Raw genomic sequence first — 15,656 nt, forward strand, 5'->3', positions numbered from 1 at the left:
TTCATACAACACTATACCCGACATCTGGAAGCATGGTAAAATAATCACCATTCCGAAACCGAACAAAGACCCAACAATCCCAACATCGCACCACCCAATCACACTTCTCTGCACCCCCTCTAAAGTCATTGAATGCCTAATACTTAAACTTGTCACACCACATATTCCCCTTGCTGACTCACAACACAGTTTTAGGCCACTGCACTCCACAAACACTCTTCTGATAAACCTCACACACAGAATTTTAGATGGCATCAATTCAGATAGGCCCCAGCACAGAACACTTCTTATAACATTAGACATTAGTAAAGCTTTTGATGCTATCCCCCGCCACAACCTAACAAATAAAATATATAACACAGACATGCACAATAACACCAAAAGATGGCTGGCCAATTATCTGGCAGATAGGAAGCTTACGTGTCATATAATGGCCAATCATCGCACATCAGAAACATTAAGAATGGAGTACCACAGGGCTCTGTTCTATCCCCCACACTCTTTAATCTATACATGCATGACTTACCCACACCAGACACCTCAGAAATACAAATCTCTTCCTACGCAGACGACATAACAATCACATGCACACGTCGTAATACAGACAAAGCTGCAGAAATAATCCAGCCATACCTTGATACATTCAACACATGGTTCATCACAAACAGACTCAAAATAGCTCCAACCAAATCTACAGCAACACTTCTCACCAACTGGACAAAAGAACACAAATACATACCTCATCTCTACATCAACAACACTAATATCACACACAAACACACCGAAAATTCCTGGTGTAACATACAATACATCCATGTCTTTCAAACAACACATTACAAACATAAAAAACAAATGCACACCTAGACTTAACGCACTTAAGGGGGTACGCGACACCTGGAGGTCATTTTCTAAAATATTTAGAGTAAAGAGCTGAAACTTCTCGGGTAAATAGGTATCCATATTGCCTACATTTTAGGTGAAGCAGAATGATGTATGTACACATGTACACATGTACGTATACCAGTAGCGACATTTAAAAGTGCACAGCACCATAATACGTGGACCAATTTGTTTTATATTTTGGCTATGATTAGTCAGTAGGCACACCTAGGGCCGGTCATTGAGTAATTGAACAATTTCCTTTATACTTTTGCATACAGGCATTTCAATTTTAATGTCTGGCAAAAATCGTGAAAAATACAATTTTTTTGCTCGTTTCCATTATTACTCCGAACTCTTTCATCCTATTCAAAATATTCGAACGATCGGCCCTAGCAGTTACTAAAAGTAATATTCCCTGTAAGTTTCATCTAAATCTAATGTATATTAGATTTTTTATGATTAAAAAAAAGTAGAAAAATATCGAACAGAGATATGGCAACTTGAAATATAAATATATCTGTAACTTGCTTATAGTTTCACCAATTTGACTGATTTTTTCATGGCTTAATTCTTATTATATAATAAGTAAGTACAGTAAAGATTATCAACATATTTTAATTATAAGTACTTTAAATACTGAAAAACTAAAGTATAAGTATGTCACAGTAGTGACGACGCACAGACGACAACATCATATAATTTGCTTTTTTGCACCTTTGGCGGTTTCTTCACATGAAACCTCTCTGCTGGGGGTCTTCAGGGTATCTAAATCATTGGAAAGAGGTTTATTTTCCAGTAGTGGGCGCCTTCTCTTTCCTCATCAGATTCCCCTCGCCAATCTATGTTGGTAGGGCACCCCCTCCAGCATCATATGATGTCCCTTCTTCATTCTTCTTCCTGTATAGCCTTGATCTTTTTCCTCTTGCTTTCTTCTTTGGATTTAATCTTCCTCTTTGAATTGTTTAGTCTAATGTTGTCCTTTACCTCTGTCACCGTCACAGAGGTGCAGGTGAGGGCGGTGGTGGAGTGAGAGGTGGTGAGATCTTTAGTCGTCTTTGACTGCTTGCCATCTTTAACTGCTGTTTTTTGTCATTGTGATGTTCTTTTGTTCTTTTTGCTACCCATGATGACTGTACTAAAGAGTAATATGTACTAGCTAAAGTAATAGATTGCAATGAGAGCTCATGAGACATGCGTACTTCCCTTTTCAGAGCTAGCCGGTAACTAACGCTTAGTTTCGCACAAAGTTGGCGAAATATTCTCCCTCCACCTTCCTCCCTTCCCCTCCACAATCGTATTGGCCGTTGATACACTGGGCGAGTGTAAATTCAATCAAATTTCAATGTTATTTGCTGCGCCTGAAGGTCCTAAGTGGCACGCCTCCTTCTAGTGTGGGTTGCGCCTTTAAATCTGTCCCTTTAAATCTCACCCAGGACCTTTAAATTGCACGCGGCTGGAAAATTATTTGTCGGGATTTATTTCTAAGTGGTATACGAACATTTTGAACACAGTTTTGAAAAATGCCATATCTTGACCAAATTCACCCCCCCAGGTGTCGCGTACCCCTTAAGGGGACCTTCTCATTTGAGACCAATTTTTTTTTATTTTCGCTGCTACCTCTATTAATTTTTTACCAGTTATAGAAGACCATTAGAAACGATTACACAACAATTTTCATAATATTTGGTCAATTAGTTGTTGTTTTTTTTATAAGCCTCTATATATTCCGAGGGCCGGAAAATTGGCCGATTTTGAAAATCTAAGGCTCTCATATTTTTGAATCAAATTTAAAAAAAAAGACAAATTTATTTCTCAAGCTATGCTCTTTTGAATTGTCTGTGCCAAATTTCCAAAAAATGTAAATAACTTTACATTTAGACCAAGTAAAAAAAGAGAGGTGAAAAATCGGAAAAAAAATTCACTATACCCTAAATAAAATATTTGGTAAAATTAAAATTTCAACTTTATCACAAAAGTGGACAGATAGATTTAAGCAGAATTTATCTAAGATTTAATTCCTTTTTGTTTTTTTTAAATATCTTAAAAATTGTGGAAGCCTTAGCATTTTGAGTGCAAACTTTTTGCATAAAACAGTTTTGAGAAAACGGGAGTTAAAGTTTGCAAAGACATTTTCTTTAAAATAGCAACTTGAAAGTCATTTTCAGTTATTATGTTTGTGATTTCCTGATAGATTCTTTTATGGCTCCTAGTCCCCTTGCATTTTTGAGCAATATTAGCCCCTCAAAAGGGGGGGTATCATAAGTGACCAACTCATTCTTTGTCGCCAGGTTCTAAACTGAATCTTTAGAAAGCCCCAGCTTCGTATCCAGGATCTTTTGTTACTTCATATCTTTTTCTCTTCTTTTTTGAGCTTCTATGGCTTGGTCTAAGCCTTTGTTTTTCCATCAGATGAACTGGTTTACCTAAAAATATTATAAGTCAGTTACGTAAAAATAATTGTATTCATTGTACTTTCTACTTTTGTTTTCTAAGGATTTTTTTCAAATACCAAGTGTCTACAAACTGTACATATTACTGTCATTCTTTAGGCAAATTTACAGACCACCACCACATATATTGCATTTGCTAATAGCAGCTACCATTTGGTGTAATGTAGTGTCTGGTATGGTATGTATCACTTCTATTTTCTCAGGCTCCATCTCCCCCTCCTCATCCTCCTTCTCTTCGTCCTCTGTTTTATTTTTTTCAGAAATTTCTTCTAACAAATGTCTTCTGACTAGTGCTGCGGGCATTTTAGTTACCATGCTTTCACTTGAATCATTTATAGTTTCAACAAACACATTTTCTTCTACTCTCCTCCTCCATCTCCTCATCAGAGGAAAGGCAAAGATGAAGATCACATTCATTGTAGTTTTCTCCTTTACTATTTCCAGCAAATAATTCTGAGATATCATAATCACTGCCTGGAGGAACTGAATCTTTATCATAAACATTCCATGTAGGAAAAAACACATTATTTGTAGAAAGTAAACTGTCATCCACGTGTAGGAGATTTTTTACCCATACCTACATGTGAAAAAGAGTGTTTTTTCACCATTTATAATGCTTGTAGAGGTGAAATCTTTTAAGTATGGCAACATAGTAAGATTATTGACTCATTTTCATAAAAATCCCAAAATCGAGTTCTGGACACAAAATCACCCCCCACTGATGAGAAGGTCCCCTTAAGTCAATCACTGGAACAACATTTGGACAAAACAAAGAAACTAATACAACAATATACAAACAATGCATACGCTCAGTGATGAATTATGCGAGTCCTGCATGGGCTCCTAATCTCATTGAGACACACCACAACACCCTTCAAATCATACAAAACAAAGCCCTAAAAACAATTACAGGCTGCACAAATACAACACCTACAGACCATTTACACCATGAAACAAAAGTCCTCAAAGTCAAGGACCACCTCGACATGAGAGGCACACAAACACTTGCCGCAGCCACCACAAACCCATCACACCCGCTACACTACATAGCAGAACACCCACACACACCAAGAAACATTAAAACAACACCCAGAGACCTGTATCACACAAAGATACTCTCTTCTCTTCCTCCACAACCACCAAATACCAGCCTCCAGAAACATATTCATAATCATATCACTCACCGCTCCATTAACACACTGAAAGACAACACACTGCTGCATGCCAGACCCCCTGATATCCACCCTTCTGAATCCTCTCTCCCACGAAAGGACAGAGTCCACCTGACCAGACTGCGGTGCGGCCACCACCCAGCACTTCTAAGCTACCAGAAGAGGCTGGATGACCGCATTGTGAACAGCTGCCCAGGATGTAACACTTCACCCCTTACCATACAACACATAATGGAAGACTGCATTATACACAATCATGCACGCACACAACACAACATACACTCTATAAAGGATTTGTGGGAAAACCCAGTTTCGGCTGTGGCATTCCTTGGGGAGACGGGACTGCTCAGACAGACAATCTAGGGAATAACAACAACAACAACTACAACTACTTCGGCATCATGAGGCAGGTCAATGAAGATGCAGAGTCAATGTCCTGATTACCGTATTTTTCAGACCATAAGGCACTTCGTACCATAAGGCGCACCTGTAATTTGCTATTCCCCGTCCTTACATAAGGCGCACCTGACCATAAGGCGCATCTGGTCTTGTCATCGGATAATCATGCATATGTGACTGCATTCAGAACTGAACATTTTTGTTGTTGAATGAGAAAAATCGGTTGGGATTTAGCAAAATTACAAAAATAAATTATATATATATTTTTTTATTTTGGTCAGTGAAATCAGACCACTTCCATGGACGGTCTGCCCTGCCAATACCCCTAAAAAACAACATAAGCACGTTACAGGAATTGTGGGGAATAAAACCAACATTAGCAGTTTTATTCCCAAAATTCTCTCTTCACTTAAAAACACAAGATTACAAATGAAGGTAATTTTTAGTTTCGACCATGGGCGCAATATAGCAATAGAAAATTAATTATTAATTTTTGTAAATTATAATGTATCAATGTAATATGCAATTTTGTGAGCGGAAATAAAAAAAAGGTGCGAAAACTGATTTCGTAAGTAACGAAGTCACGTCGGACGAATGGTACACCATGTTTGTTATGATAGATGCCGACGTCAAAGAAATAAAAGGGTGATAAATTCGTCTAACCTGTGTTTAATAAATCATTACCTGCAAATTAAATGCCATCTGGCTCGTCCTCGTTGTCGTCGTCGTGAGAGACGTTGGTGTCCCGACCCTATGCTACCGACTTCGTTCATTAGCATATTTGCTTGTAGCAAGGTATTTTTTATTTTCATTTCCGCCCACAAAATTGCATATTACGTTGATACATTTAATTTACAAAATTAATAATTGATTTTATATTGCCATATTGCGCCCATGGTCGAAACTAAAAAAAATACCTAAATGACTACAGTCTGAGTGGAGCGAGACTAGACCAATGCAAAATGGCTGTCTGTGTTGTGGACGCTATCATATCATAGCCATGATAGCGTGAATGAATGCGGTGGCATGGACTCGAAAGCTGTCGAAGTTTTCGCAATTTTGTTGTCAAGATACATGCATCTTGGTTATAACTTGGTTGTAACTTTTGCTAGGCCTATGCACTGTCGCCGTCGGCAGGCTAGCTACGAAACGTGTCAAAATAGTACATCACTGTCCGAGGCATTTTTTTGCACTGAAGCCACACATAAGGCGCACCTCACGATAAGGTGCACCACCCGATTTTGGCGGATTTTAAGGATTTTGCCCGCGCCCTATGGTCCGAAAAATATGGTATATTTATTTTGTAGTTGTAGCTGAGTGACCCCTATATTCTGTGAACAGACTTTAATTGCATTTTCTGTGGTTATCAACATTCAGGGTGAAAGGGAACAAATATAACAGCTGTAACTTTATATTTTATAATGTGCATATTGTGATGCATCATCATACATCAGGTAGACTAATGTGCACATGAGTATTAGACTTCTATTGAAGAGGTTCAGTTAAAAACTAATTGGTTGATATATTAAGAATTGAATAAATGCTGCACTGGTGAAATTTGTAATATATTAAGATTGTAGACTTAAGAGTTTGTAAAAATTTTAATGAAAAATAGCTTAGTTTGTTCCATATCTATGTGATGGGAATGTAGTTCTGTTAGTAGCATAAAAATAGATATGGTCATCTAAGATTCTAAATTATTTCAGGAATCCCCGGTAAGCTGCAGTTAATGTGGGTAATATTATTTGACTAACAAAACTACCATCTCTTTTGGGAACACACTTATTGTCTACCTAAGTTTCCATAACAGAAATATGAATTAAAAATATTCTCTTGTGTGATAATATGTGAAATAGTTCCTAGAACTAAACAGGATTGCTGTGGTTATGCACTTGCACACTGTTTTGTCACTTCTAATTTTATACACTAACACTACACCTGGTTTGTGTGATGAGTAGCACATACGATAGCCTTGAGATCCAGCAGCTATTTGTGGCTACAGGTCACTTGAGTTTTAGGACCAGAGATCTATGCATGGAGTAGCAAACTACACCCATCCCTTGATTTAACAAAGGCAGGAAATATCAGCCTGATAAATTTAATAAATTTAACATTTATTGTAATTTAATGTCGGACTTACCAAGGATTGTGAAGAAGGGCTCTTGATATGCCATGATTATAAAGTAGGAGTCTCATAAATTTATTTGGGAGTCGCTAGATTTTGTTATTGCTTTCGAAATCTGTTAACTAGGGTCTATCAATTTAAGGATTGAGTGAATGACAAACTAAAGAATGATAGAGCTTGAGAATGAAATAGGGTACAAATAACATTAGGAGAAAGAATAGAAAAGTCAAACCTGAAGCAGTTAGTCATGTTAAGAGAATGAACAGGAGTAGATATTTTCAGAGGATTTATAAACTTGTAGTGCAAGGAGACCAAGGAAGAAATTGGCAATAGGGTAAATGAATTCAGAAGAACCATACACTCATTTGACATCATTAACTGTCTACTAATCTTGTTTCTATCTCTTTATATTTTAGGGAACAGATGAACTGTATGCTATAAAAATTCTCAAGAAGGATATCATCATTCAAGATGATGATGTAGAATGTACAATGATTGAGAAGAGAGTTCTTGCTCTTGCAAGTAAACCCCCATTCCTTGTGCAACTCCATTCCTGCTTCCAAACTATGGTAATTCCATTTTTATATTATAATTAGATTCTATGCCTTTGTTTTTTTGGCTACCTTCTGTGTAAGGGGAAAAATGCCTTTGGTATATGTATGTATGTATAATTGGGTTCAATTTTGTGGGCTGGCATTTGTATCCTAGGGTTGGGTCCAAGGTGTCTATTAGGAGGTCTGTGGATCTGTGGGGTTTTCTTTATTATTTATTACTGGCTACCTCCCTTGTAAAGGGGAAGAAGCCTATTGGTATATAGATTGAGATAGATTTGTTACCAATAACTTTTGTTTTTCTTTTCCAGGACCGTCTGTATTTTGTGATGGAATATGTAAATGGTGGAGATCTAATGTTCCAGATTCAACAGTGTGGCAAGTTTAAGGAACCTGTTGCTGTGTAAGTGTGAAGCTGATTTTTTCCTTAAATTACATATTTATTACCCAGGGCAGTGGGCAAGATGCAGGGATGACCTGTTATCCAAGAGGAGCCAAGATAACAGGGAGGGAGGGAGGGAGGGAAGTGGATGGGAGTGGAGCATGTGGGGATGGAATGGGTGGGAGTGGATTTTATGCCTTTGTTTTTTGGCTACCTCCCTTGTAAGGGGTGAAAAAGCCTTTGGTATATGTGTATACATATTTATTGATCAGTTATTGCCTCAAGTTACACTGACTAGAAATTTGCATCCCCACAGCAACTGACAATGATACTGGTAGGATGGTCATTCTTATATATCTCTTGTGTTGTATTAGTGTTGGACTGATTCATTGTCACCCGCTGAAAATAGTAGGAGGAGAAGGAGAGCAATCATTATCAACTCTTTTTGTTTAAAGGTGGAGTTGTTAAAAAGAGATCATGGGATTAATCTGAAAACTGTGTCAGCCCCTTGAGGCTATACCTCCAGATGGAAGTGAAGAAGTAGGAGTTTGAAGATGGGTGGCAAAGAATGACCCTTTCATTGCGGATGTATTGTCACAGTTAGCATTATGAACCATCTGATCATTGATTTTGTTTGAACATTGATGATATTTCAGTATTGGAGATCATCGAGTCCTGAGAATGGGCAAGGTTACAATGTGTATTTAGCCATTAGCCTTTTCCTTCTTGCAAGAGTTTCAGAGTCAATGTGTGCTTTGACCTTTGCTGGAAGGAGGATCCTTAGTCCTCTTATTTCTTACCCATTCGATCGCCAGTTACGACACACATGGGAATACTGTGCTAGAATTCTTATTCCCCTGCTACAGGAGCTTGACAAAAGAAGAGTTGGCCTCTTATGAAAGGTAGTACTCAAGACAAACATTTATTTCCTCTTGCCACAGGTTCTATGCCGCCGAGATTGCGATTGGCCTCTTCTTCCTCCACTCCCGAGGCACAATCTATCGTGATCTTAAGTTAGATAATGTTCTTCTTGATCAAGATGGCCACATCAAGATTGCTGACTTTGGTATGTGTAAGGAAGGCATCACAGGGGACCGTACAACAAAAACCTTCTGTGGAACGCCTGATTATATTGCACCAGAGGTACATAGAATGTATTTGATCATCTTTTGTATTGTATTAGTGGTGTGGGTTTCATAAGGGAAGGTATACTTACTTTGTAGAGTTACTGTATGTGGAAGTTGTTTAGCATAGCAGCAGGAATGTACCATGTGTATCCAAAGCTCCCATCACCTATGTCCTGTGATGCACAGTACTGTATTTTTTGGACCATAAGGTGCACCCGTAATTTGCTATTCCCCGTCCTTGCATAAGGCGTGCCTGACTATAAGGCGCACCTGGTCTCGTCATCGGGTAATCATGCATATGTGAGTGCATTCAGAACTGAACGTTTTCGTTGTTGAATGAGAAAAATCAGTTGGGATAAAGCAAAATTACAAAAATAAATTATATATATATATTTTTTTTTTTTTTTTTGGTCAGTGAAATCAGACCACCTCCATGGACTGTCTGCCCTGCCAATACCCCTAAAAAAAAACATAAACACGTTACAGGAATTGTGGGGAATTAAACCAACATTATAGTAGACGCAACGAGAACTGGCCGCTAAGGCGGGGTTAGGGAATTTCCCGGTATTGCCACATCTCAACAGATAACACGGCCCGCACGGCTCGCCCACCCACCCGCCCGCCCGCTCTCTCTCTCTCTCTCTCTCTCTCTCTCTCTCTCTCTCTCTCTCTCTATATATATATATATATATATATATATATATATATATATATATATATATATATATATATATATATAATATATTTATCCATGGCAAGAACGTGCGTGTGGATGCAATGTTTTCTGAATGCAGTGTGGGGGCGTGGCCAGAGAAGGGATAGAGTGGCAACGTCGCTCTCTCCCGCACATATGCCATGTCCACGAATCGAGGAAACGAAACCTTTGTATAGAAAACATTGCTTTGATTTATACCTCAGTGGTGGTGTGTGACAAAAAATTATAATATAATTATATGTGGCAACATTATAAAATCATAAAATAAAGTTTAAAATAAAATAGAATTATAAAATAATTATATGTGGCAACACGGGGAATCTCCGTGCTCCACCCTAACGGCCAGTTTTCGATGCACCGAGTATAGCAGTTTTATTCCCGGAATTTTCTATTCACTTAAAAACACAAGATTTATTACAAATGACAGTAAATTCTTAGTTTTGACCATGGGCACAATATAGCAATAGAAAATTAATTATTAACTTTGTAAATCATAATGTATCAACGTAATATGCAATTTTGTGAGCGGAAATAAAAAAAACAAAAGGTGCTAAAACAGATTTCATAAGTAACGAAGTTGTGTAGGACGAATGGTACGCCATGCTTGTTATGATAGATACCGACATCGAAGAAATGAAAGGATGATAAATTCGCCTAACCTAACCTAACCTGTGTAAATCATTATCTGCAAATTAATGTCATCCGGCTCGTCCTCGTTGTCGTCGTAGTGAGAGACATTGGCGGGCTTTTCAACCACTCTCTCAGATTGTGGGGTATACAAAGTTCTTGCAGCTTGAAGGAATGCATGTATCTCCGCTCCATAACATTCTTTCAAGAAAATGTACCTGGGAAGGTATTGTCGTTAGTACCGAAGCTGTCAATTGACAGACAAGACGGCGTCCCGATCCTATGCTACCGACTTCGTTCATTAGCATATTTGCTTGTAGCAAGGTATTTTTTATTTTCATTTCCGCCCACAAAATTGCACATTACGTTAAAACATTTTAATCTACAAAATTAATAATTAATTTTCTATTGCTATATTGCACCCACGGTGGAAACTAAAAAAATACCCAAATGACTACAGTCTGAGTGGAGCGAGACTAGACCAATGCAAAATGGCTGTCTGTGTTGTGGACGCTATCATGTCATAGCCATGATAGCGTGAATGAATGCGGTGGTATGGACTCGAAAACTGTCGAAGTTTTCGCAGTTTTGTTGTCAAGATACATGCATCTTGGTTATAACTTGGTTGTAACTTTTGCTAGGCCTATGCACTGTCGCCGTCAGCAGGCTAGCTACGAAACATGTCAAAATAGTACGTCACTGTTCGAGGCATTTTTTTTTTCTTCACTTAAGCCACACATAAGGCGCCCCTCATGATAAGGCGCACCACCCGATTTTGGCCTATTTTAAGGATTTTGCCCGCGCCTTATGATCCGAAAAATACGGTAAATTTTCAAGATTTAAGAAAAAAAGAAAAAAAAAATGTCCTCAATAATAGCCAAGATTATATTAGAATTTTCTTAAAGCTCCTGTATTATGAATTGCTTTAATTGGTAATATGATTTTCCCTTTGTTTGTCCACAGATTATTCTATACCAACCTTATGGCAAGAGCGTTGACTGGTGGGCATATGGTGTTTTATTGTATGAAATGCTGGTCGGTCAACCTCCATTTGATGGCGAGGATGAGGAAGAACTTTTTGCTGCCATCACTGATCATAATGTTTCATACCCCAAAGCTTTATCCAAGGAAGCAAAGGATGCATGCAAAGGCGTAAGTTCCATTTCTGTAGAGTTTAAGTTTTCATATATTTATGCATAGTGACAGGTGGAGGGTATGTGTAGCCACTTAATATTCTAGCCCAATATCCCAATACAGTAACCTGTCTAACAATTGTACATTTTGTAGTAATTCCCCCCCCTCCTCCAACATGTATTAGTTGTGATTGCAGCTGACACAATTGTCATTTGCAAAACCAGTTCTTAGTATTGTTTTAATGTGGGGTAATCACCTGAATGCAGATGCACAAGGGCAATTCTGAGAATGAACACAAAGAAGTTTGTATATGAAAGTCATTGTATCCACAGTATTATATGGAGTGAAGACTTGGAATCTGAAGGAGGCTAAAAGAAAGCACCTAAACGTGTTTGAGAAGTGTGGTAGGCAGTACGAGAATGGATAGTGTGAAAGGAGGTAAGGTAGATCTGGGGTTGAAAGGGATCTGTTGGATAGTGTAGATCAAAGAGTACTGACATTGTTTGGGCATGTGGAATGAACAAGTGAGGAAAGACCAGCAAAAAGATGTGGAAAGTAGAAAGTGATTGAGTGAACTTGAGAGGAAGACTAAAAATGATAGTTATAGTGTAATTGCATGGCTAGGTACCTCCCTTGTGAAGGGGAAGAAGCCTTTCAGTATTTATAGATAAATGGATAGTATAGGGACTGCTATAATTTATTACCTTTTTGTTCATAGTGCAAGTTGCAATTTTATGTCTTGCAGTTCCTAACAAAACTGCCTCAGAAGCGACTGGGTTGTAGTATCAAGGGAGATGATGATGTGCGAACTCATCCCTTCTTCAGAAGAATCGATTGGGCGAAGCTCGAGAATAGAGAAGTTCAACCTCCCTTCAAGCCCAAGATTGTGAGTATCAGAATTTTAATTTTCCATTTTCATTCATCTGTATCATATCCATTTCTCATATTTTTTAATCCATTAGATTTTTTCATCCTCTATTTTCATTATTGCCTTTTACAGCTGTTTTGAATGCCATTCAAGCATTCGTGGTTATTTATTGTTCCGTGCCTTTGAAATGTGGTGTTTACATGTTGCTTTGTGGTTGGATAATAATTAATTACTGCTTCTGCTTGGTCTGAGGAATTAACAAATATGTCTGGAGCTGTCTGTCGGAACTGGTCAAGTTGATCAGAATAAGTTTTTTTCTAGTGTAAAGTTGTTGACTTTCAAAGTCATTATTATATGTAACAAAAGATAATTTGTTTGTAACAAATTTGATGAAACTTGACCAAATACTTACTGGAAATATTCTTGTCTTAGCTAGAAAATACCTGGTATTAACTGGAAAATGTTCTCTTAACTTTGGCTGTTTTAGATATTTTCTAATAATGCCTACATTATTGACTGTCTTTTTGTTGTTCACTGTGCTGTCATTCTTGTTCTATGGCTTCTACTAAATTTGACTAATAAACCTTGTGTGTTATGCTGATATCAGTGATGTCTTATCTGCTTTTACAGTATGTATGTGTAATGAATAGAAAACACTGGGAGATTGTTAGGTTCTGTACCAAATGAAACATTTATGTATGTAAACATAAAAGAAATTCTATGGAAAAAATATATATACTAATGTTCACAGATGTATGAATGTGTATATACAATATTTATTTAATTTTATTTCGTATTGTTTTTTTATTTTCATTTATTTTTTTTCATTATTATTTTATTTTTTCTAGCACTAACTATTTTCCTGGAAAACATAAAAGTGGGAATTAAGAATCTGGGTACTGTATTGCAGATATACCTTGATATATTCACAAGTGACAATCACATGACCAACATGATGAAATGACAACACGAAAGGAATTCCTGTATATCCATACATTCCAAAGGTTATTTCCCCACATAAGAGGGTGACCAAACCAAAAGCACCCACCCACTACATTTACATTGAAACCCATTTAATGCCTCTCCCATCTTGGTATCTCTTAGATGAAGAGCCATCCTCTTCCCCTGACACATACAGAGATCATATTCCCAGAATGGAAGGGAAAGGGCTACGAGAAGAATATGTTATATAGATATTAGATAAACTTCCTTCCTTATCCCCTGCTTCCTTCCCCCTTTCCATATTCCACCTTTCTCTCCCCTCTCTCCCTTTCTCTCCCCTTCTCTACCCTCATTTCTCGTTCTCTACCTTTGGCTGTCTCTCCCCATTCTCTCCCCTTCTCTCCTCTTACCTAGAAGAAGGAAAGTTGCCTCTGGACAGAAAATTGGCAAATGTGGTGCCAGTCTACAAGCAAAGATAAATGGATGAAATGCCTAGAAAAGAAAGGAATCTTGGTTGACTACCAATTTGGATTTAGAAAAAAGATTTGTGTAACCAACCTGCTAAGTTTTAATTGAGAGGGGTTGATGTGCTGGGTGAGAGATGGGTGGAATGTGTATACCTGGATTTGGGAAATGCATGTGATAAAGTGCTACACAAGAGATTGATATGGAAGTTGGAAAACATAGGAGCCCTTAAAGGGAGCAACACTGAAATATGTATTTAAGAAAAAAAAACTGTAAATGATAAAAGTTTGAGAACCATAATGAAGAGATAGTTGGACTGGAGAGGAGTGACTAGTGGGGTTCCACAAGACTGTTCTGGCACCTGTAATGTTTATATCAGTGGTATTATGAATACAATAGGCAGCTATGTAAACTTGTTTGCAGATCATGAGGAAAATGAAAGGTGAAGAGGATTGTAAATTGGTATAAGAAGACCTGGATAAGGTTTATGAGTTAAGCCAGTAGTGGAAGATGAAATTCTGTACAAAGAAATGCAAAATCTTGCAACTGGTTCAAAATAGAAACAAAGGCTGTTGAGAAGTTACAAAATGGGAGATGAATTAATTGCAAATACAAGAGGGGAAATGAATTTAGGGATTTTAATGAGAGATGATTTGTCATCAGATCTTCACCTATGGAAAACAAATGTAGAGGCGTACACATTGCTGATTAAAATAAAAGTGGTGTTTCATGACATGGAGGAGAAAAAAAAAAATGGAAATTTGATTTGCCTGAGTAAGGAAAAGCTTGCCAGTTTAGTTTTTCTTACCTCAGGAATGGTTAACAGTAGAATGTAATCAATGGTTTTCCAGCTTCAGAGTCGTTACTGCAAACAAGATTTTTCATGTCCAACCCAGGTCTGCTGTTATCTTTGTCATTAGTGAATAAAAAACAAGACTGTTTATTGAAGTAATAAAAGGGAGAGGATAAGTTATGTCAAGAAAAAACAAGATTAACATGAGAACAAAGGAGAATGAAAGAATGGGGAGGGAATGTTTAGAATGTACAGATATAGCAGAAAGTCTTGCTATGAAGTAAATAAGGCAGTACTGCAAATATGGAAGTGCAGCTGGAATAGAAAATGTATAGATAAAAAGGAAAATGGTATGATCCTTGTGAAAGGAAGAAGCTAAGTTAGAAAGAAAATTGAGTGAAAAATGTAAATGTGAATCAGATTTGAGATGAAAGTATGATGGGACTGGGAAGACAAGAGCTGATTGATGGATGGAAGAGAGAAGGATAGAATGAGAGTTGGTGAAAGAGGCAGGTCTTCTGCTGAAGGAAGGCAAGATACCAGGAATGGATGTAATATAAAAGAGGGGCTAAGTGTATAGAGAGTTGAGTAGAATTAACTTAGGTGTACAAAGGAGGGTGGTTAGTTAGACAACAATGGAATAGGATAATTACAGAAGTTTTCAGAGAAGTGCAGCAATAATGAAAGCATCTCAGAAGACTGGAAGATCTGTTTTGTTTGCCTTTAGAAAGGAGGTAGAAATAGTAATATTTAATCTATAGGAATAAGCATGTTTAGGGTACAGGGGTGGCTGTTCTTAATACATTAACCTGGACCACTCATTGTTTTCCCTCTCAGATCTAAGATGAGATGAAAAAGAAATGGGTGATGGATTGGAGTGGGTTCATGTCTTGACTGGCCACCTCCCCCATAAGGGGGAAGAAGCACTTGGTATTATAGATAGCTAGACTTAGGATTGCTGCAAGTGATAGTGTTCTTCTCCTGTCAACTTAGGTATACAGCAGGAAGTATACAAAAATAGATA

General features: G+C 37.6%; 1 protein-coding gene across 4 annotated transcripts in view; it reads left to right on the plus strand.

Annotated features, from left to right (window-relative positions):
* Pkc53E (Protein C kinase 53E) overlaps nt 1-15,656 on the plus strand; it is a 415,647-nt gene that overhangs the window by 334,695 nt on the left and 65,296 nt on the right. For all 4 annotated transcript variants that reach the window (XM_076186864.1, XM_076186863.1, XM_076186861.1 and 1 more), the window contains exons 9-13: nt 7,445-7,597; nt 7,891-7,982; nt 8,903-9,104; nt 11,394-11,582; nt 12,310-12,450. In XM_076186864.1, the coding sequence (XP_076042979.1) occupies nt 7,445-7,597; nt 7,891-7,982; nt 8,903-9,104; nt 11,394-11,582; nt 12,310-12,450 (777 nt within the window). The remainder of the gene's footprint in view (nt 1-7,444; nt 7,598-7,890; nt 7,983-8,902; nt 9,105-11,393; nt 11,583-12,309; nt 12,451-15,656) is intronic.

The sequence above is a fragment of the Oratosquilla oratoria genome, chromosome 6 (assembly GCF_046742065.1).
Source record: "Oratosquilla oratoria isolate Oo_2021 chromosome 6, ASM4674206v1, whole genome shotgun sequence".
NCBI lineage: Eukaryota > Metazoa > Arthropoda > Malacostraca > Stomatopoda > Squillidae > Oratosquilla > Oratosquilla oratoria.